At 37.3% G+C, this 24406-nt stretch overlaps 1 protein-coding gene across 1 annotated transcript; it reads left to right on the top strand.

Annotated features, from left to right (window-relative positions):
- The first annotated feature begins 3559 nt into the window (after nt 1-3559).
- Nucleotides 3560-24038, top strand: ywhaz (tyrosine 3-monooxygenase/tryptophan 5-monooxygenase activation protein, zeta polypeptide). The gene is made up of 6 exons (XM_084423296.1): nt 3560-3969; nt 8046-8348; nt 11750-11873; nt 19069-19232; nt 20224-20319; nt 23022-24038. The coding sequence occupies exons 2-6, from the start codon at nt 8058-8060 to the stop codon at nt 23079-23081; spliced, it is 735 nt and encodes a 244-aa protein (XP_084279422.1). The 5' UTR covers nt 3560-3969; nt 8046-8057; the 3' UTR covers nt 23082-24038.
- Nucleotides 24039-24406: the final 368 nt, after the last annotated feature.

The raw sequence follows: 24406 nt of genomic DNA, 5'->3' as shown, positions 1-24406 counted from the left end.
GTTGTGAGGCATGTCTTCAACACAGCTGCTGAAGTCATTGTTGACCATTCTGAGAGTGGTGTTGCTGGTTTCAAAAACCTTAATCTAAATTAGTGTATGAATGGAAGAAAAAAAAATTTGTTGATAGTGGCAACAATGAAAAATGTTTCTAGGACAGTTACTATGCATCATTACCTTGGCAACAACACGACAGGTTATTAATCACAACAGAATCAGACTATAGTCTTTTTGACTTATTACATGCATTTATACAACTAAACCTATTAAAAAATTTAATTTCTGTCATTAATTGCTCTCCCTCATGTCGTTCAAAAGCCCTAAGACCTTCGTTCATATTCGGAACACAAATGAAGATATTTTTGATGAAATCAGGGAGCTTTCTGACCCCTATAGACTGCAATGTTATTACCACTTTCAAGGCCCAGAAAGGTAGTAAAGACATCGTTAAAATAGTCCATGTGACTACAGTGGTTCAACCTTAATGTTATGAAGCGACGAGAATACTTTTTGTGCGCAAAAAAAAACCAAACAGGAATAATGACAATTCAACAATTTCTTCCCTTCCGTGTCAGTCTCCGACGCTGTTCACGTTGTGTAAACAGTGCAGTGTTTCCGGGTTCTCCGTCAGAACGTTGGCTCAGTATTGGCTGGCTCCTGCGTCAGCATCACACGCATGCGTCGTGGTGCTCACATGGACAGCGTCGGCCAATCCTGAGCCAACGTTTTGATGTAGAACCCGGAAACACTGCACTGTTTACACAACGTGAACAGCATCAGAGACTGACACGGAAGGGAAGAAATTGTTCAATAAAGTCGTTATTTTTATTTATTTTTTCGCACAAAAAGTATTCTTATAGCTTTTCTTTTTGAAAAGAAGAATGTTGTTCGATCAATAGAGGAATTCTCTCTTTTTTTTGTAAAGATCTTTTTGGTAATCAGTTTGTCATAATTAATTGCGCAAGATACCTCAGGAATTTAACTGCAGGGTACTTTTATCAAATTCAGGGAACAATAATATTTTCCCCTTAGTAAATCCCTATTTGTCCCACTCTCACTCAGGAGAATGCAGGTAGTCGATGATTATGTGGAAGAACAGGAAGTTGCCCTGCAGGTTGAGACGAGTCGGGCTGCTCTTCTCGTACAGGGCACACCCTCCAATAAATCATTCTGATGGGAAGGCTAGTTACAAGGACTAGGTGAAATACAGCAGGACCCTCACCGGAAATGATTGGTATATATATGATTTTTTTTTATATATGGAATATTGCAGTATTTATGATAAATGACTTATCTGTGCACTTCTTTTGTTTTTACATTTATTTTCCCTTATTTAGTCTTTAATCAAAATGACTTCCCCTCACTTGCAATGACATCTCTGTTCTGATGGCATGTTCACTGGCGCAAGGGCGGGTCAAACTGTCACTCACAATAGCAAACCACAGCCATCCAATCATTTCACCATGGACAAAATCAAGTCCTGCCCTACATTTTAATGCCGAGTGTAAAACCTGAAATTGTTAAAACATGATGAATTACAGTAGTTAAGATTGAAAATAGATTTATACAGCACTGAATTGAATATCAATTCGACAGATTTTTTTGTGAAAGGTCAAAACCTTTGAGGTATCACCATTTTAAAGGTGGAACTATTCTTTTTTTCTTCTCATGGTAGGTTAATTTGATGTTAAGTAATAGTTTATCAAGCATTATATAGCTATGTTACACAAACATTTGGGGATTTGTGCCCTTTAGTGTATAATCATGGAAATTGGGAGATTAATCTTAGTTTCTTTGTTGGCAATGCACAACTGTGTATTATAACCAATTGTCCCTGGATTGAGATGATTTGTGTAAATGACCTCAGATAAATCTCTAGTCTGTGTCATCAATGACTCACCAGTGACAACGATGGTTTATCGCCGCTGAACATGTTGAGGTAGGTGTGGCTGTGGGTGGGGTAAAAATCCCTTATGAGTCAAAATCTTACATTTGGGAAAGTATAGCAGCTTTTTTGAGCAACAGCAATCATCTGTAGATAGTCACAATATAACTATTACACCACTGATTTAACATTGAAAACCATGCCAACAGGATTGAGATCTTACAATTCTGGCGTGGCTACAGTCATAAATTGGGTTGTAATACCTTAACACGACTTTCCAATGAGAAGATGTGACCCTATTAAAAATTAGAACATGTTCTCTTTATGGACCTCGATGGAAGATAATTGAGATTCGGCTTTTATTAATATCTCGTTCCTCTGCTCCAGTTTAGAGGGCGAGCTGCTCTGAAAGTGTGTTCAGACCATGTATCAGATCAGACAATGTTGTCTTCCTTCCCCTGTCAGACTGTGCTTAATGGTATTCATACCAGACAGTGTCTTGCATAGTCTAGCAAGCATGATGTCTGACACATCAATGTCCTCTGAGTCAACTATTGTGCTGCATTATGACTAACCCAAGTACAACGAAACAGAAGTTGTATACGCAACACAATTAAGCAATACATGCCGTTTAAGTCTAAACAGGGTAATACACCAGTTTCATTAACATTTTGATGCATGACTTCCACTATAGTGGACAGAAGCCATTTATTATACAAATAAACATAAGATAATCAGGGTTATTATAAAAGCAAATGTTAACTGAAATAAATAAACTTTAACTTTTGGGGGGGGGGGGGGGGGTGTTCACGTTCAAATGACACGTTTCATTTGAACGTGTATGATCATTACCATTTAGATTTTTTTTTATTTTTTTTGGGGGGGGGGGGGGGTTCTTATATAAAAAAATTTGGGAGGAGTAAATAATTATATTAATATATTTTGTTGTAAATATTAATATTAATAATAATATATTCATATTTATATATTCATATTTTCTTGTGATTAATTAATGTGTTGAAGGCATAAATTACATATTCACCCTATAAACCCTATATCATATTTGATACGTGAAGGCCTCTAAATTATTATCATGATCAAAACTTTGCTCAAAAACCTGTTGTACACAATACACTGCCGTCTGATTGATAATTTAGCATTTTTATCACATTTTTATCAGATTGTGATACACGTGTCACATATCTTTATACATTTTTATGAACTAAACAACTTCTATTGTTAGTAGCCTAATATTTCAACATAGGTTTACTTGCATGATTATCCATACATTTTTAAAGAAAGATATTGTTAAAATGAATCAAATATAGCCTATGATACATCAGGCTTTTGAGGAACATTTATTTGTTCATCTCTCAATCATCAATTGTATTTCTTTAAATTATAAACTAATGTTTTGCCCCCTACAATAAAAACTACAAAGGTTTGATCATAAAACTAAGCATTTAAATATCATTTTACTAAGACGTATTATTGGGAGATAGACAACTGATATTTATATGCATTTAGTGTACATTTTTATGTTTTAAAACATTTATTACATTAGCTTTCAGAATTTCATTTTATATGCATATTTATGCTCAGTTTGGGCCTCTGTTTTTTTTTTTTTCAAGTATGAGCGTCATTTTATTTTTATTCTCATTATATCATATACTATATGGGCCATAAAAGCCAAACAATTTAGATAGCCTACACAAAAGCCTGATGTATCAAATATGATATAATAAAACACATATGCAAACTTTTTTTTTTGTGAACTATTTAATTTCAAAAAGACTATTTCATATATCAGGTATATAGGGTTAATTTAAAATCATTCTCCTCATTTAGATTCATCTCAGAATCAAGCGCGCTCCGGGTTCTCCTTGCAGCCATTGCAGCGCACGCCAATCAAAAATCCGGTTGCCTTGGCAGCGGTTGACGTCATGGCCCCTGCCCAGTCCCTGCTCCAGCAGCGCATGAGTGGGACGGAAACCCCGTGGATCGCACGGGAACGCTGTGCTGCGCGCCACAGTCAGTCAGTGAGTGGCAGCTGAACTGTACAGCCGGAGACGGACTCTCATTCACAGGTTGGCTTACTTTCGTTTCATTCAACTCTTCACTGTATCGTTGTATAAATAAGAACTGTATTTCTTTGTTCCGCGTCTGCAAATTTTAATCGAGCAATTTATATCATTCGAAGCGAAGCAAATGTTTTGAAATAGCTAACGTTACTTGCCACAGGGATGCTTCAAAGCTTTTGCTTGAGAAACAACTCGTGGTTCAGTACGGATCCTGCCAGAATTAAAAGTTCGCTGTGAATTAACGTTACTTATTTTAACGCAGCCATGGCTGTTGTGTCACTTAATAACCGCTGTTTTCCGCATATCCCTCTTAGTGCTTCAAGCCGTTTCAGATTTCCAGACAACGGAAGGATGAGTCTTCCTCCTCCGCACAGAAATCTCACTTCATCTGTTATCATTCATATGTTATGGACTCAGAATATAAGTGTAAAATTGTGATTTATCGCATCCAAGCGTAGTCCTAGAGGACATCTGGCAAGCTAGATCTTGTCGGGCACATTGGGCAAAAAGTAGGGCGTTTACCTCATTGCTTTACTACTGGAGTTCCTGTCAGTTGAAGGTATCGACCGTGTGTATTTGCTTATGTAAAATGATAGGTGTTTTTCTCTTTGTCTGCACAATTTAATATATTCTCATTGTCTAAAAGGCCATTGGAAGATAAAATGTGGCAAACAAAACCCCAGTTTAGCATTGGTTTCGTATTGAGACAAAGCGGATACTAGAAAGGTAACGTAATGTCAGGTAGAGAGCGGAACGCACTCGGTTGGACACGCGCGCGCGCTGGGCGGGAGCAGTTCGCACGCATAAATACCCGGATGGACCGTGATCAGACTGGATATCAGCCCTATGGATAGATAGAGGTGTCTTGTTTAAACATTGTGCGCTTCTTACTGTTGGGCTGGTGTGTGTGTGTGCACTGGGCGTGGTCGCCAAAGTCATGTCCGCATTTTTCGTCATTTTTCACTCTTTTCTCACATATCCCATGCAAAATAAATGGGGTTTTGTATGGAATATTGCAGTATTTTCTATAAATGAATTATCTGTGCACATTATTATTATTATTATTATTATTATTATTATTATAAATCATGGAACTTCCTCTCCCACTTGAAACAACAAGTTGCTCTTCTCTGATGACGTGTACAACGGCGCGAGGGCGGGACAGCCTGTCACTCACATGAGATCACAGCAATAGCGAACCACAACAATCCAATCAATTACAGATGGACAAAATCAAGTCCCGCCCTACATTTCTTTTCTTGTCCGAGAAGACGTTTTACTCTGACATATGTCACAAACAATAGGGAAAAAAAGACTATCACAACTTCTGTTTTGTGCTGACTTTAAAGGGATAGTCGTCTATTTACTCTCACTCAAGTTGTTCCACATCTTGATGAATTTCTTTGTCCTGCTGAACACAACATAAGATATTTTGAAGAATATGGGTAGCCAAACAGTTGATGGATCCCATTGATTTCCATAGTATGGGAGAAAAAAATACTATGGAAGTCAATGAGGTACTTGTGAACCCATATTCTTCAAAATATATTATTTTGTGCTCAGCAGAAAGAAGTTCATACAGTTTTGGAACAACTTGAGGGTGAGTAAATGATGCCATAATTTTCATTTTTGGGTGAACTATCCCTTTAAGGCCTTTTAATTTCTCTGGCAGTTTTCAGTCTTACATGATAATAGCTCAACATTTCAGCATTGGCTTATATAACCATGCCTACTTCGATTCACTTTATTCATAAAAGTGATGCTCACAGAAGTTAACTCTTCCCTGTGTCAGTGCTAATAATAGATAGATTTTTACCTTATATGGGCATTTTTACCTTTATGAAGCCATTTTTAACCTAATTAAATGTATGTATCATCTAATGTGTCAAATTCTTACATTTAATCAACAAGTTTAATTAGAATAAGACACAGCATGGCTGTTACCCATCAAATTAAATCAGTTTCAACAAAATGAATCTTTGCAATGCAGAGGAAACACAGATGCTGCATTTGAAGTGGCATTTATTTAGATGAATTAACACAGACATTTTAATGCAGCTCAGAGGGGACATGCATGCATTTAACCTGCAGTTACAAATGCATAAGTACTGTTTTGATTAGGGCTGTCAATAACAGTTATTTTGGTAATCGAGTAATCGGTCGATTATTTTGACAATAAATCGAGTAATCGGACAATAAACAATAGCCTTTAAAATGACTTAAATACATATATAATAACAATGAGGCAATAATATTTGGTTCAAATAAAGTATCAAAAGCAAGTAATCATATGGTTTTATAGAACACTTTTAAAATGCAGTATAATATATCGACGATTATCTTAGGCTACATTATGTATTATAACAAATGCTTGCAAAGGGCAGCATAGGCCTGGTGGTGTTGTTGTCCCACTTTAGAACAGATCAAATCCTTGTTTAATATTGGCCAAATTACATATAATTCAAATGTTCACTTAAGCTTTAATATTTGGCCGCTTCTTACTGATGGAAATGCTACAGCCACTGTCATTTCTTGAACAAGAATATGGACATGAAAACATGCAAACTCAGAGAGTGGGTTTAAATGTTTATTTTGAAATCATGATGAACAGTTTGCAAAGATATTGATGTATTCTCCTGTGTTGGAGTAGGTTTATAAATGATTTACCTTACAAATCTGTAGGGCTGGTCCGAATACCATTTTTTGACCTTCGAAGCTTCTGTAGTAATCAACACCGAATATTCAAAGCTTTGGAGGAAAAATAAACGAGGTTCAAACATCCATTTCGTAACAGACATGCGTGTTTATTTGAGCACTTCTGTCAGTGAAACAACACACTAAAGCCTGTAAAGCATTGAAATAAATATCAGTAAATAATGGTAACTTAAATAATATTTAAATATTTAAAAAACGTACATTTTTTATTTTCACACAAAGACGCGTGATATGGCCTAAGCCTACCGCTCTGCGCTTTGAGAGGGATGTGGGACACGAGCAGGAGAAAGACCATCTCGTTTCTAATATTTTCATGTTTTCTACTTGTTGTAGAAGGTCTGAAGAACGAATTTTATCTTCCACAAGGACAAGACATTTAGGCTATGTTTGATTTTGCGCTGCCAGAGAAAGCGAAACTAAAATCTCCCGCGTGTGTGAAACGCGCTTTAAAAATAAACTTGACGCGCCTTACCAAGTCTAATATCGAATTTTACGTCTAAGTAAAAAGTTAGGCTATCTGTCCTACAGCGTTTTTTCTACTTTACCATAGTAAAGAATGTGAACATAATAGGCCTAATTAAAAGCGACCCAAAGCAAGAAACGTTTATAATCCCACCTTTAGAAACCGGGTGAGACGTGAGATTCCATGTTCAGTGGAATAACTAATGGAATATTGTTAAATTCGCTGATAATCGGGAGACCAGATCGCAAAATACAAAGCCGACGAAGCTTAAATTTTTATCTACAATAGTGACAGACACATATTAGGCTACTCTCACTTTAAGAGCTAGTGCACGGATCCATTAGGGGCCGTTCATGTTGCGTCTAAAAACGCGTGGAAACTCCCGCCCGCGCCACTTTCTCCTCATTTAAAAAGTGATTTGATCTTATAATATGTTTAAGTAATTTACTCATACAACCTACATGCTAGAGTTATTGAATGTTTGCGGGAATTTCCCGCATTATAAATGTGGGAATGATTAAAATTATGCACAATACCCGCAATCCCGCGCCGAAATTCGAACCCTGATGAATGATGTTGGTGATGCAACAAAGTTGAAGTCATTTACGTTTATTCAGATGAATAGTAAGACATTGTGGCTCCTGCCAGTGGAATTTGAAAATGTGGAGCCATTTTACCATTCAGATCAGTATAATCCTTAATTAATCTTAATTAATCTAAAACATGATAGAGTTGGATCTGTATTCAGGACATTTCTGTTCCTTTTTTATTGAAAGTAAGCTAGGTTTAATTGTTCAATCAAGATGTCCAATTAACAAACAATTTAGTTCCCTAACTATGATATCACTAATTATAAATGTACATATTAATTGATCTTTTAATTGAACTTTGTTTTTTCCTATAGAACCAAGCAGCCATGGACAAGAGCCAACAAGTGCAGAGAGCCAAACTGGCCGAGCAGGCCGAACGCTACGATGACATGGCCGAGTCCATGAAGCAAGTAACCGAACTTGGAGAGGAACTGACCGACGAGGAGAGAAACCTGCTCTCTGTGGCCTACAAGAATGTTGTGGGCGCTCGCCGGTCCGCCTGGAGGGTAGTGTCCAGCATCGAGCAGAAAACCGAGGGCAGTGACAAACAGCAGATGGCTAAAGAGTACCGTGAGAAGATTGAGACAGAGCTGAAGGCCATCTGCAAAGACGTTCTGGTAAGCTTTGAAAGGGAAAGAACCAATGATAGGATCATAACAGGTACAGAGCCTGACTTTTTAAATGGAATATTGTGAATAATTGTTTATTTTTGATATTAACCAGAACTAGGGTTGGAAATAAAGAACTGATTCTCATTCAGAACTAGTGTTAATTTTGTGCAAAGAAAAAAAATTACAACTCTAGAACCAAATAGGGTACCAAAATTTCAGTCAAACATCAGTCAAATTTCATGGTTCTCTGTACTTGTTGCGGTACCTTAGCAAAAACTATTGTAATTTAGTTTTTTATTTAACTATCTGAAAATTAATAAGTAAATAATCCATAAATAATCAACATTAACATGTAGTCTTCAAATATTGTTCAGTTAAATAAACATTGCATTAGGCTTGCTGCAATAGTCGGTGTTACCAGTGTTACACAGTGTTTAGCCGCACACCGATTACATCAACTGAACGGATCTCCCCAATGAAGCGTGAGCCGAACTAGATTCGCAACACAGAACAGCAGCAGGAGTCCAATTTAATTTATCATGTGATGAGATTGAGGAGCTGACTAGAGTTGTCCAAAGTAACGAAGTCGGTACTGAAATTAAAAAAATTTGACTCTTTGAGCGCTGTTGAGCAGAATCGTAAACACCTCTGATTGCCCATTGTGCTCACGCTCATCAAATATGTTTGTGATTGGCTACAATGATCAGCGCTTCAAAAACATGTTGTAAATATGCATCAATGACGCTCTTCACCGAGCGCTTACAGAGATACACACGGGAGCGTTTGAAAGCAGGCGTCTATCGGCGGACCGGTCCGCTGATAGACGGCTGTTTTTGCTTTCAAAAGCTCCCGCTCCCGTAAAAAAAAAAAAACACTTTCAAACACTTCCGTGTGCTCTCAAACGCTCCCGTTCGTTGATCATTGTAGCCAATCACAGACATATCCGATGAGCACGCGTGGACACAATGGGCAATCGGAGGTGTTAGGAAGTCACATTTTTTTAATGCCTCTTCCGAGGCAATCGGAAGCGTCACATTTGTTAAATTACAGTACCGACTTCGTACCGAAGTCTTTACTTTTGACAACACTTGAGCTGACAAGACGATGGCAGAAGATTGGTTTCGAAGCGAAATGTAAAAGCGACTATTTGGCAATATTTTGTCATTGTACCTTTTTTTTTTTTTTTTTTTTTTGTGTGTGTTTTTCATTAAGAATAATAATGAACCCACCATTCAAGCAATCGCCACACCAGAATTGCTGCTGATTTGCATGTAAAATGTGTACGGCCGCATGGGCATTCATAAGCGATTGAAAAGCGAGGTGGAAAGGAGGGAGCAAAGTTGAAACTTTGCAGCATGAAAAGTAAAACTTTCATTTAAATTATGAATTGGTTATATACCGTTTATATCTTCAATTCAGCCGCAGCGCAAGCTCACTGACTGTGAGAAAATCTGTCTATTCTGCCCAATAAATCACTTATTTACATTATTTGTATACTTTGTTGGTTATAACGAAATAATTTGCGAGCATGCAGAGCTCACGCTGAACAAACTTTTTTTGATATTGTTCCAGGTTTTCAGTCAGTCAGTGGCTAGAGGTCATTGGTTTTGCCCAAAACTGTATCCAGAAAAGCAAAACAATAAGCATTTTCTTTGAATGATCACCAAATCAGCTCTTGGTTGCAAGAGTTGTTTTCTCTCTCAGGAAACTGAAAGTGAAAATTACTCTGTGCAACTGGATAAGGCTTTAATGGATCAGACAGGACCATGCCCTCTCCGGCCTGTTTTAGTTGGATTTTTGCCTGAGGCGTCTTAAACGGTGACACATGGAATGTTATGCTTTGCATTTATGACATTCCTTCCCTTTTCCAGATGTTATTTAGACTGCATCCACAAGAATGTGATGTTTAATCTGGCAGTAGGAGGGTAATGGGTTGAAATTGGCTTCTACAAAGGGAGAACCTGCTGGACATTACATCTTGTGTCCTCTAAACAACCTTACATTTTTGATTCTTCTAAATATTACAAGCCCTATTAGATAGTGAGATAAAGTGCCATCTTGAAGTTATGAGGTGCTTGTGCCTTCGCTGGTAGTCTCAGCCTCTGACGTCACGCCCACGGACCATTTGCTGAACACCTGATGCAAAATACAAAATTTGGAAACACTTCAGGGATTTCGAAGTCGTCTTATGATTGGTTGAATTCTACAGGATTTCTGGGAGACGTATGTCACGTTTTTTAACGCGTCTAAAAACGCGCCCTAACCCCAGCGCGTCCATCTGGAAACAAAGATGCCGTGACACCAAACCCGCTTGTGGAAGAAGAAAGCCCATTCTGTTTACAACTGTGACAATGAGCGCTTATCAGGACCAATTAAATGCTGGATTTTCAAAAGTATGTGAAGTATGTAAAGTTCACGGCACAGACGCTTTAAAATACGTCTCAAGAGTTTTACACACCGGTATATCATTGTAGGGACATCAACGTTACATTTTCATGCCCCTTAGCATGACGCGGAACAAAACGAACTGTGATTGTTTGCTTTACATGTCAGCCAGACGGCTTCTGGGCGGTCCTTGGCCAATGAAAGCTGCAAAAGAGTCCAGACCTTCTGCTGTCAGTCTGAAGGTCTGGCTACGCGAGACTACCTCGCTGGTGGTCCCAATGTTCTTCCCAGAATTAAGTTGGAAAGAAAAAATTATTTTAAATGATGATTCACAACTAGAACAAAATGAAAATGTAAAGTGTATTGCAAAATTAATAGCTATTCACACCAAGTGTGAAAACCTGTTGGGCTGAGTGGTGCTTTAAGTCTCGCGGTGATACACCATCTGCAAAGAATAAGAAAGTTCAACATTTGGATATTGCAAACAGCCATAAACAAGGATAATTGAGTAAAGTTGTACATAAATGTTTATGGAACAACTTGTAAAGCAAAGAATACGACGCTCCAGAGTTTTGCAGTCAGGTATTTTGAGCAGCTATGAATCTTGATATGTTTCCATAAAAATGGAAATCTCTATAGAAAAATTATGGGCATTCATTGGGCAGAAAGTGTGGGAAGTTAGAACCTTGAACTTGTTCACTGACAAGGAGTGTGTGAGTTCAGCATCATATTAGTTCTGCTGTTTTTCAAGCTCAGTATTTGGGTATTCATTGGTTGTATTCATCTTGTGCTTAGGATACACAGTTTTCAGTTTAGTTTCGTCACCTTTGTTCCTCCTGGGTGATGGTGAATGATGCCAAATCTTTCTGAAGTCCCTTTTGAAATGACCTGTTTTCTCATACTTTGTTCAGTCAATTGCGTTTATGACTTTGCTACTAGAAAATGTTCGCTGGAAAAGTAGACCGTTAGAAACGTTACCATCTTGGACTGCGTGTTCAGGTTCATGTGTCTCTCATCCGCAGCATCTCCTGGACAAGTTTCTGATCCGCAGCACTTCTCCAGCAGAGAGCCAGGTGTTCTACCTGAAGATGAAGGGAGACTATTACCGCTACCTGGCAGAGGTCGCCACAGGAGACGAGAAAGCCAGTGAGTTTCTCTCAAACAACATTTATATAAGATTTATACAAGATGCACATTTGTCTTTTCTTAGTATTATTTATTTTCATTTGAGAAACAGATCCAAATATTAGATGGTCTTTGATGTTCAACATGGTCTCTGAACGTGAGAGTTGTGCAGCCACACTTCAGTCACACACATGCAGATTTTTGGGGGTTTTGTTAACTACCAGTGGAACAGGTCTTTACTTGAGCTTCCACACCCTGAATGGCTGATTATTGAGGGAATGTTGCACAAAATCTTTTCAAAAACAGAAATGGTTTATGGCTCAGAATGGAAGCCACACTTACAATACTTACAGGTATACAATATTAAAGGGGTGGTTCAGGATTTTCGACATCGGACCTCATTTTCAAGTGAGCCTGGTTGTTATTCATCAGTGGAGACAGTTTTCAAAAAAATTCATCCAGTCCTTACTTTTGGATAGTTCGCCTATGCTAGGCTAGCACGAGTCAACGGTGCACGTTAGCCTGCCATTAAAAACAGTTTTACCCACTCCACAGTGCACCAAAAGCAAATAAATGATAACGCCAGACTATCGATGTAAATGTCTGTTGAGAGAATAATGTTAGAAATCAAACTACCCTTTCATCACATTGCATTAGTTATAATTTGTTCCCTGTATTTATAAGCAGTCTACAGCAGCGGAGTTATATTTGGTTACCTAGGAAACCGAGAGAGCCGGTCCACATAACAATCACGCAAGTGTATTTACCTGCCGCTGACACTCATCACAGAGTATCTACATAGGACTGATTGGTAATTTGTGGAAACTTTTTGTTGACCATCTATTTTGTTTATTTTTACAATTTCGAAAGGCACACCGAATTACCATTTTGCCAATTTATTAGTTTAAAATTATGTTGAATTATGTTGAATATCGCTGGAGAATGCTGCTACTAATACTAGCTAGCTAGACGTAAGCTACCGACTGTAGTGCGCTTATGTTCTGTGTTTACTTTTCGGCGCAGTACTAATAACCGGAGCAAAGTAAAATTCCACCGGAGCAAAGTAAAATTCCGCCGCTGCTGGGAAACTAGTTCCTGTGAATGTAATGCGATAATTGAGATGTAAGAGTAGTTTGATTTCTAACATTATTCTCTCAATAGACATTTACATCGATAGTCTGGCGTTATCATTTATTTGCTTTTGGTGTACTGTGGAGTGGGTAAAACTGTTTTTAATGGCAGGCTAACGTGCACCGTTGACTCGCGCTAGCCTAGCACCGGCGAACTATCCAAAAGTAAGGACTGGATGAATTTTTTTGAAAACTGTCTCCACTGATGAATAACAACCAGGCTCACTTGAAAATGAGGTCCGATGTCGAAAATCCTGAACCACGCCTTTAAGCAAACACAATGCAACAAGAAATACATGGCACATACCAGGGTTGAATAAAATACTCAATACTTTTCAGTACTGAATGAAATATGTTTAGAATTAACTTTTGGTCAACTCATTTTATTTTACAGTTTATAAATCCATATGTCTTTAGATTTTGGATAAATGAGATATCTTAGTAAATGGCATAATGTTAATTAGGGCTGGGCATTGATACAAATTATTCGATTTCGATTCACAAGTTTTTGATTCGATTCAATATCGATTAATTTGGATATATATCTGGGACGGTACGTGGCAGATTTTCTCTATGGGAAAAAATAAATCGCAATTAATTCTGTAAACTATACAGGGAGTCAGTTGGGACTATATTACTATAATATTGAAGATTAAAATGAACTGATTAAACTCTTAAATTACGCACGAGAGTTTTTATAATAATGTAATGTTATAATGCTAACTTTATAATTCTACATAATTATGTTTCTACTCCAATATTTTTATTTTTTTTATATTAACATATAAATGATTTATTCAAACATGCATTAAATATTAAAGAATAGTAAACAAATATAATGAATATGTAATATGGTGCATATATTTAGAAAAATGCTCCTCTAGAGTTCACTTTTCTAGCTGAATAACGAGTTTATGGTCACTGAATGGCTTTTCTGAGGTAAGTGTGACATTGTGACATTGTTTACAAGCTGTTTTAGTGATGTCTTCCTGTGGTTGAAACACTGATTGAGCGATTACATGACAGGATACAGATTTCGATAAGTTGTACAGTATCTTTTAACTCACCTTCTGATGTGGATTCATGTTTATTTCATGCTCATTTAGTAAAACGGAAGAGATGATCAGTTCACAAGCGATCGCTTGATTCAACAGCGATCTGTCACGCCACATTAAAGAGTGCCAAAACTGTATTTATTGTTTGATTTTCATAATGAAATGGACAGAATTTTATATATTTTCATATAACAGTCTTTTCATATCAAAAGTAACAAAGCACAAAGCTTATAGCGTACATTTATTTTTTTATTTTTTTGGGATGGGAAGCACACTACAATGTTCTGTTCATTTATCAACTGAAAACAGCATAGACTAAAACATCGGAGAATATTTAAGAATCTATATTGGTTCCTAAAAATGAGAATCAATTAAAATCGAGAAATCCAAAAAAAAAAAAGGTTTTTTTTTAAGAGCCTTTTATCAGGGACGAGCCAATGATGCCTTAAAATGCTGTCCATATTGACAGCCCACTAGGTTTTGGAACAGACCTATAGTGTCCCCATGAAGAGTCTTGCATAACTGCCAATATAACTCTTGTACTGAATTTAATACCTTGTTTTACTCATTTGTTTGTCCTTGAGCTAAAATATTGGCTCTGCTCCAAACTCTCCAGCTGCCTACCTAGAGAAATCATAGGCACGCCAACACGAAGGCTGCTTCTAACACTATGCAGCAAAATGATGCAGCTTATACCCAATACCTTGTTTTAGCCAACATCTATTGCAGCATCTCATGAACTGTCTCATGTAGACAATCTAAGAATGCATTACTTTAAAGGGATCAAATGATGCTTTTTAATGTTTTCCTTTTTCTTTGGTGTGTAATGTATCTGTTTGTTCACGATATACAAAGTTACAAAGCTCATAGTCTCCCACAAAGTTTTTTTATTCTATTTAACAGAGAACATTGATCCAGACCTGCCTAAAATTCCTCAATTGAAGTCTTTTCAATATTACTTCCTCAAACGTCCATGTCACAATGTGAAATATTAGCATAATGCCCACTCAAAGAAAGAAGACAAGGTTTCTGTGAATTCAAGTGTTGTCGTCGTGTCGCTGTGTGTTTGGATACGAAAGCAAAACCACTTTTGCTTTCTGAGGTTAAGATTTATTTATAAAGCTGTTCCTAAGCAGTACAACCCAAAAGTTTGCTTGTGCACTACGCATTTTACAGAGGACAGCTTCCTGATCCTGGGAGAGTACGACACAGGCTGTATACAAAGGCTACTTACCACTGTGTAATGTTCTGCTCAAGTCGTGCTTGCAAAGTTGGTTCCAATCGATCGGCTTGATCATTCACATTTTCAGAATCGGACTTGGGCTCGAACTGCTAATGGAAAACCGACAGCATTATTATGAACTGTGTGTTTACAAATACATTAGAAGTAGTGGTGCACAGTTCTCGCGTTTCGGATCACATTACAGTTTTCGAGTCACGTATTGGATAATTTTTTTGATCAGCAAAAAAGAATGAAAAAATGAATAAATGAATAAATAAAATAAAAATAAAAATGGGGGGGTAAAATTTTACTTTGCTTCCCATTTATCACTTAAAGAATACTTTAAATGCTTTGATACCACAGCAAAAACTCCTAATAAAGTTCAAACATTATTAAAGACAAATTAACAGACAATAGAATAGAAAATGTACAAATAGTTAGTTACAAATATATTAGTATTATTCAGGTAGAGAAATTTAATGTGAATCAAGATCTCTTGCATTTGAATGGTTTCAAAATGGTTTAAATTGGCAAGATTTAGAAACACATGCAAATAATAAACTTTCACTATATAATGGTTAAATGCAATTAATCTGCAAATCACATTTTTTCTGTACCTTGGGGCCTGGTTCGTACGGATCAACTATGATCTGTTGCACCCCTAATTAGAAGCCTTGGAAGCTGAAGCACGCGATTATGGTAAGGGGCGTTACATTTCCGACACGCTTGAGGTCTTTGGCCAATCACAACGCACTAGGTAACCTAGCCAATCAGAGGAGGGGCTTTCTAGAAATCAGCGTGTTTCAGACACTGGGAATAGAGGAGCTCCAATAATGTACAGTATGTGAAAAATTATGTGCTTTGAACATTAAAGCTTGTTAACCTATTCTATTACACCTAATAATCAAAATAATGAACTTTTTCAAAAAAAGCATCATTTGACCCCTTTAAGCCAAGTATCTCAATTATAAATACCTTATTAGATACTTTAAAGAATTGATTGAAAATAACCCCATCTTATTAAAAATGCTCTTTATCCAAATATATGTGCATTTTTGTAGTTTGGAAGAGAGTGTGAGGTTTCCTTAAAACCACTACCTGATCGTGTTTGATGCTTTTGTACTCAAGGGGTCAGTCAGTTAACACTCTTAATAGAGTTAGAATCACAGGAAGTAGCCACAGACTCAGAGTTTTCATTAATTATATATTTGGAAATGAAGGATGGAGGTTTAGATCTGAAGGTCTTGTGTCCTAGTTCATAAAGCTCTCGAGACACAAGCTGCTTGCAGATTAATTTGAGAACGTCCAGTGTGACGTTTTCTGCCTCCTGTGCCTATCCTCGCTGTAGCTAATATCTCTGCTTTATTACAAAAAACTAGCCCAATCTAGTGATTTGGTTGTGAATTGGGCAGCAAGTTGCAGTTGTTGATTTTTGTGTGCATCCAGCAAGGACCGTGCAAATGTTCATTGTTACTGCAGCTGCAGATTCAGGAGCGCTGCAGTGCCTTTCCTCAGTATTGTTGCAGGAAACACTGCAGCACAATCCTGCTCCACCTTCTTTCATTTCATTAATGAGGCTATTGAGTGATTTCTCTTCACATGTGGTCTTTGACTGAGTATGTCTGTGGAAGTAATAATTCACTCTTTCCGATAGATGCACGAGGTTATTAGGGCTGCTTCTTCTCCCTGCAGGGTTTGATGAATTTTTAAGAGCCTGGTGTGTTTCTATGGCAGCACAGGAGTGAATGATCTGACTGAAGCTGCCATCTGTGGAAACGACAGGACCAGACTGTGCAGCAGATCCTAGATCAGTCTATGTTTATATAGTATTACAGTTAAGCTGCAGGTTTTTTTTATAGATTTTTACGAGAGAGGAAAGAATATCGCTGATCTATTTGAGCTTAAGCATCCGCTGACCTACTACTGTCAGTATGATGGGCTGCATAATCATCGTCATGGCAACAGCATCTGGCTTATGTGTGTTGTCCAGCTGGGTGTCGGCAGTAGGCAGAACCTCCTGCGGGTGGGTTTAATATATGCACCGCTTGGTCACTGACTGTCTCCTAAAGCTCTTCAAATGAACAATTACTACTGCTCATCAGGCACGGTGCGTGGAACACTTTTACAGAGCTGCCTATTTTCAAATATTTATGTATTTCTCTCTGAGCACAGATCAATACAGGCAACCGCAAGTGAACTATATTGACTATATGAACAAAATGTTAAAACGTCTGTTTTAATGGTCTCATACACAAGGCAAGGAGAGGGCGTGAAACTGTCTTTAGGACACTGGCCATATAAAAAGCACATTTAAATCCGCTTCAGCAAATCCTTAAGAATAAATTGTAAATATTTGACATGCACTACTCTTATGATCACCAAGGATGTATTTATTTGATATTGTGAAATATTACAATGTAATATGACTGTTTTAATTAGGGATGTCAACGATTAATCGACGATCGATTAATTGTCGATAATACGTTTAATCGATACAACTTATCGATCATCGATTAAGCAGGTCTTCATGCGCGTACGCGCTGCTCAACCGCGAAACATGTAGCGAGCGCGCCGGAGTTATGTTTGGGACCATTTTACACCTTCATCATGACTATAAGTTTGCGTGTGCATTCGCAGCCTTTTGTTTTGTGCAAATGTAAGTTGTAACTGTTTATTTTGTGTATGCCTATCTATATCTGATTTATCTCACATTGGATGCATTTGGTTAAGAATTAAGGTAGTAAAGCGTCAGCTTCAGCGCGCGCAGCTCAAACGGCAGTGCACGACTAATAATGACTATTGGGACTGTAATATTACATAACATTATAAAGAGAACAATATTGTGATAAAAGATTGTGAATTATTTGGGTTTAGTTGCCGTGTCGCGTTGCTCCAGGAAGAGCGCGTCCACAACATGAGTAGTTCTGAATGAATGGCACGTAACTTAGTTCAAGTTCACTAGAGCATGAATTTGCGTCATTTTGTGCAGATATAATTTGTAATAATATGTTTATTTTGAATATATCTGATTAATCTCATATAGGATGCGTTTCTTTTAGATAAATAACGTGCTAGCAAAGTGCTCCAGTTTAACGGTAACATTCTAAGTGCATATGAGGCGGCGTTGGTGACACGTTGTATTAGTAGTTATATTTGATTATTAAATAATTAATTTAATTATCAATCACATAGAAACATTTTACAATCCTATTAGCCCTTTATTTATATTTAAAACCATTCTCATTGATTTGGTGAGGAACATAGCGTTTTGAGCAGCATTTGCAGACCCTGTCATGCTATTGGCCATAGCCACTGCAGTAGACGCATATCGCAGTATTAAGGCTAACGATTAATCGATTAATTGATCGTTAATTTAAATGACGATCGATCATAGGAATTTGTGAAAATTGACATCCCTAGTTTTAATATATTTTAAAATATGATGTATTCCTGTAATGTCAACTGAATTTTCAGCATTATCACTCCTGTCTTCGGTGTCACATGATCCTTCAGAAATCATTCTAATTTGCTGTTCAAGAAACATTTCTTCTTATTATCAATGTTGAAAATTGTCGAGCTGCTCAATATTTTTGTGGAAACTGTGATAATTTTTTTTAAAAGAACAGCATTTATTTGAAATAGAAATCTATTGTTATATTATAAATGTCTTTACTGTCTTTGACCTTGCTGAATAAACATGAATTTCTTTTTAAAAAATATTTTAAAAAACTTGTTGGCCTTAATTAGTTCTGTTTTGTAGGAAAGTATGAAATGATTCTTGCATAAATAATTTTTGTGTTTGTTTACAGACATCATCCAGAAGTCTCAGGAAGGGTACCAGGCCGCCTTTGACATCAGCAAAGACAACATGCAGCCCACTCATCCCATCCGCCTGGGCCTGGCTCTCAATTTTTCAGTCTTTTATTATGAGATCCTGAACTCTCCAGAGCAGGCCTGTGAACTGGCCAAGAAGGTTAGAATGGATGCTGATGAAACTCAAAGCTCATATTAGGGCTGTCAAAATTGCTCAAAAGTGACGTTCGAATATTCCCTCTAAAAAAAACACCTATTCGAACATCTGGTTGCGCATTTTGTCAATGACGCACATTACGTCAATATCAGGACAAATTAATACAAAGAGACATAACTACTTGTATAGGTAGTTTATTTAAGTTTAAACATATTTGACAACGTATTACCTACACAAAAACAAGTAAATCACCTAATGGCCAAGACCGCAGATCTCGCTCACTCGCACTCGCAGGCACTCTTTCTCTCTCTCGCCCTCACCCTCATGCTGCGTTCACACCAAACGCGAATAGAGCGTCTGGCGCGAGTGATTTCAATGTTAAGTCAATGTAAATATGGAATGCCGCGTTTACGCGCGTCTGGAGGTCTTGCGGCGCGAATTAGGCGTCACGCTCTCCGCGCGTCAATTTCGCTTCAAACTTTTGCTTTTGACGCACGAATGGATTCAAAATGTTCAAGCGTCCAACTAGACGCGGTAGACGCGAATCCGACATTGAACGCTCCGAGCGAGTTGTGGTAAACATAGAACTTTTCCTTGACATGAAACGGTAAATAATCAAACCAGTGGAAGCATGCAGTGCATGAAACTGCTGTATCTAACCTACCTTATTCATGCAATATTTATTCAGTCAGTACAGTAGCCTACACTTTAGTAATGTTTCTGTTTAACGTTAACGCTTCTTCCTGTGACCTGTCCCTGACCCCTCAGGCAGCGCGCCCACTCGCAAAGCAGACAGCCGCGCCTCTGCTACCGCGGGCGTTTTTCCACAATCGAATATTTTCACATTCGAAATTCTGTTTTTTAAAACTATTCGAATTTAGAATATTCGTTGACAGCCCTAGCTCATACACAGAATAATGTCCCTTGAGCTTTTGTGTTTAATGATTGTAATGCTTAGTATTATTTATTTATCCATGTATCTGTTTTTATGTAGGCTTTCGATGATGCCATTGCTGAGCTGGACCAGTTAACTGAAGATTCGTATAAAGACAGCACACTCATCATGCAGCTACTTAGAGACAATCTGACAGTGAGTTCTTGTTTTGTGATATTAACCCAGTGAGGATATATGTGACGAACTGAGAATTTCTTGACTGATAATAATGCAGATAACTGATTTTGCTAGCATTTAACCCTCACCTAATTAAAAATGACGTATTATAATATCATTGTAATCATTATAGGAATCAGTAAAAAAACTCATACAGATCGGGCATTCATTGGAAATGTCTCATTTAGTACAATATAGCAAGTTTATTTGTTTTACTTGTACAATCTTTGCAGGTATTCAAGTGTGAAAATCCTTAAATGCTTGTTCATATGTGAGATACTATTGTATTCAAAAATAGCTAGATGGTGTTCAGTGGAATGGAAAGCAGACATGTTTTTTAAAGTTGAACTACTTTTAAAGGACTAATGAAATGGAAAATCAAAATGTCCTTGATATTTACACATATAAGGGGTTACGCTATCTTAAAGCTCCCCAGTGTAAAATACGATTTTCCATCCTCCTGAAATTGGTGCTATAAAGTTCGCCAATCGCATTAGTTCTTGCTTTCTAAAAGACGGACACACAAATGGCTTGTCATAAATCACAACTATTCAGTGTTTTCAACCAGATAATCTTTATTTTAGGTTTTAGACATTTAAATACACAAGTACTAGCAAATAATTAATTTATAGTTTGTAAAATACATACTGATGTCAATGGAAGCGGCAATAATAATCCTTTATATTGCAGTATGACGAAGTGTTTTATTCATATCAGATACACATTGTATAGGTGACTATATAGAGTACTATATTCTTCTCCCAGTTCACCGGTCACTTACTTTCTTGTATTTCGGGAGAAGAGGGTGAATTTACCTGATGTAAATCTGACAGATCTGATTCTTTGAACTGCAGTGTGAACTAGCATTGTGCGTTATGGATCAACTAACATAATCTTTATAAATGTTTTTAAACGACAAAACACATTCACGTACACATATTTGAGAATGTGAATATCAGATTAATCATGATATAGTTAAGTCGGTGATTATTTTGAATAAAAAGGAAAAACAAAATAAAAGCAATACATTAGTCATACTGCACTATTGTGGCTGGGGTGTGTCACGTGACAAGCATGCCATGTCGCCATGGAAATAATAAGGTGAAACGTTTTAAAATAAGGACACGCAAAGGTTTGCGTTCGTTAATTTACTGTTATTTGCACCATTATTTACCACCTAAAAAAGCTTGTCTTAAACAAGACACTAATTTGCGCTGCTCTTGGTAGATTGTGTTGGTCATTATGGAAATGATCCGACTGCGTCTGTGTTTTTTAATTTGCACATCATTAGAAAAATATGCGCATAACTTTCCACTCCCATCGGCGCCTTTTTAGAATTGCACTCACGCTAATTTACCCCGTTTAGTAAATCTAAAGTGTTTTAGATTTTTAAAGTGTTTTGCATCAAAACTAAGTGTTTTGATGGTGAAAATGAGGAATAAAAATATTTTTTTTTTACAAATATCTGAACTGTCCTCCAGAAATATAATATTAAGATCTGAAAATGAATTTGACAAATTTAACTCAAAAATACAGAGCTTATGATGCGAGACATTGAAAAAAAAAAAATGCAGCGTGGCACAACTCAGCCTTAAATCATATACACATGTAGCTTTTTTGAAAATTTTACTTAATGGAACATAGCCAAAATATGTACAATTCCATTTTACTTACTAGGGATGGGACGATTACCGGTTTCACTATAAATCACGATAAAATGTACAGACGGTTAGTATTATCGTTTAAAATTGAATTATCATTAAAACCATGTTTGATTATCGCGATTTTAATAACTCACTGTAAATCCTGTCCAGCCAGCAACAGGCTGACGCAATGTTGTTGTTTTTTTTATTCGAGAAGGAATGGCGGAAGGCAGATTAATGTTTTAAATCTTGCCTGTTTATAAATTAATTTTGTATAGCTTACAAAACAATCATCCAGACAAGATGATCACAAAAATATGATCAAACTCAGTAAACAATAAATCAACTCTGATTTCATTTTCAATACAATAAAAAACGGAGACGCAAGACGGCAAGTTGTATTTGAATGAAACGAGAGAGCGCGTGCGCGTCCGTTGTGATACATGTGCGCTGTGTTATATTATAAGGAAGGAAATGCCACAGAATATAATCTTGCTTAAAAAAGTGGACAGGGCTGCTTGTTAGTGTGAGCATCAGTTATTTTTGAACACTTTCATCTCGTTTTAACAAAACCGTGATAATATTGATAATCACGATAATTTTGGTCACCATTATCGTGATGTGAAATTTTCATACCGTCCCATCCCTATTACTTACTGATGATCCTGATTATAAAGCTCAAATACAAGTTAACCTTGTATAGATCTTGAAATAATTCTCAGAGAGCGACGTGACGTTACTTGGCTGTACCTTTCCATGCGCGCACACACCGATGGATGATGCCGGTTTGGTCTTACGTCCACATTACAAAAAACAATGGTGCAGGAAAATATGCTGTGCGCTTTATCAGTTTAAGTTTACAGCTGTAATTGCACTATCGGTGTCAATAAATATTTCATTATCTCAGTTATCAGCAAATTAAAAGGTATGCAGCCCTAGATGTATCAAGCTCCTTTCTACCCTTTTCATTTTCTGTGTTTAAGATGTCAGAAATATACCGAAACGTAAGTGGATGAATGTGTCCTCTTTGATTTTCAGCTGTGGACCTCTGATAATCAGGCCGACGGTGAGGACACAGAGGAGGGCCGGGAAAACTAAAGCCAACTCTACAAAGAACCTTTTCAGTCAGCACAGCGAGAGACAACGCTGACGCTTTTACAGTTCCAGCTTCATACTCACCAGCCCGTCATTTGTGTGTGTGTGTGTGTTTGGATTTGAGAGTGTGAAGGAAAGACTGTGTTTGTGTACGTGTGTTTGTTTGGGGGAGGGGGGGAGGGGGCAAACAGCAGTTGTTTGTCTTTAAAATGTGTTAATTGTGGATTGGAGAACGCAATATAGTTTGTTGGCTTGATGTGTGTTCATGTAAAAATGCTCACCGGGATGCTTCTGCATCACTGAAGCGAGTCACCATGAAGCCAACATCAACTTTGTTGTAGGTGCATATGTGAGAGAAAGAGAGAGCGAGTATGAAACCGTTTGTGAGTTTGCTAGGGGAGCAGTTAGTGATGGGTTTCTTGTGGCTTAGACTGAATTCTTCATTTTCCTAAAGAATCGTGGGAAATAAACCAAAAGTCAGTATGAACGAATACTTGTGTCAGATTGGGCTTGTGCAAGACATTCTACTTCAGTTGTCAAGTGTTTGATTTCTCATTGGTTAATTACGCATACAATCTCTCTGTCAACCAGACCTAAGATCAAAAAGACTTGACACATGGCTTATACTGTAACTTTGATATAAAAGTCTTGTTACCGGAGTAACGCTTTTCATGTGCTTATCTGATTAATACCGTTTTCTATTAGGATTTTCGGTTTTGTTTTATTTGTACTACTACTTACTAAATCTGTTTTTAGTTTGTTTTGTTTACTCTTTTGATACTTGCCTAAAATGCATGTGGCTTTAGTTAATCAGGGTGACTGGAGTTGGCTGATTGGGCTGCCTAGAAACTGTCTTTGAATTTTCATACAGAACACTCAGCATTATTGTTATTTGTTATGGAGGGTGGGCGGAGGGATCTGGATTTCATGTTAGTGGAATTAAAACAGATAAAACACAAACCACATGATCTCTTGTTCTCTTTTTGCCTTGCGTTTTTGAAACCTGGTTGTTTTCAAAGGATCCTATTTCTGAACTTGAAATATTCATTTAGTTTAGTGCTTTCTTGGGAAATGGGGTTTGTTTCTGAGACACAAATACGAGTAATTCAAGTAAAATGCGGGGATACTTACTGCATAATTTACTCTACCTCATGTCGTTCCACAACTTTCCTGGAACGCAAAAGGAGAATCTGGCAGAATTTTTGGCAGAATCTGCTGTCTTGTTTTTTTTTTTTCTCACACAACAAAAAGGAATAGGAAATGAGGGTGTCAAAGCATGTCCAAAAAACTAAAAAAGCATTGACTACAGGAGACTTGGAATACGCAAG

This window comes from Rutilus rutilus (genome assembly GCF_951802725.1).
Source record: "Rutilus rutilus genome assembly, chromosome: 11".
NCBI lineage: Eukaryota > Metazoa > Chordata > Actinopteri > Cypriniformes > Leuciscidae > Rutilus > Rutilus rutilus.
The sequence above is the reverse complement of the archived record's forward strand: the minus strand, read 5'-3'. Positions and strand labels throughout refer to the sequence as shown.

Coding starts and splice junctions, on each gene's coding strand:
- ywhaz (XM_084423296.1), top strand. CDS start 8,058: ATGGACAAGAGCCAACAAGTGCAGAGAGCCAAACTGGCCGAGCAGGCC. Junction 11,874..19,068: donor CACAGGAGACGAGAAAGCCA/GTGAGTTTCTCT, acceptor GTTTGTTTACAG/ACATCATCCAGAAGTCTCAG. Junction 20,320..23,021: donor TACTTAGAGACAATCTGACA/GTGAGTTCTTGT, acceptor TTTGATTTTCAG/CTGTGGACCTCTGATAATCA.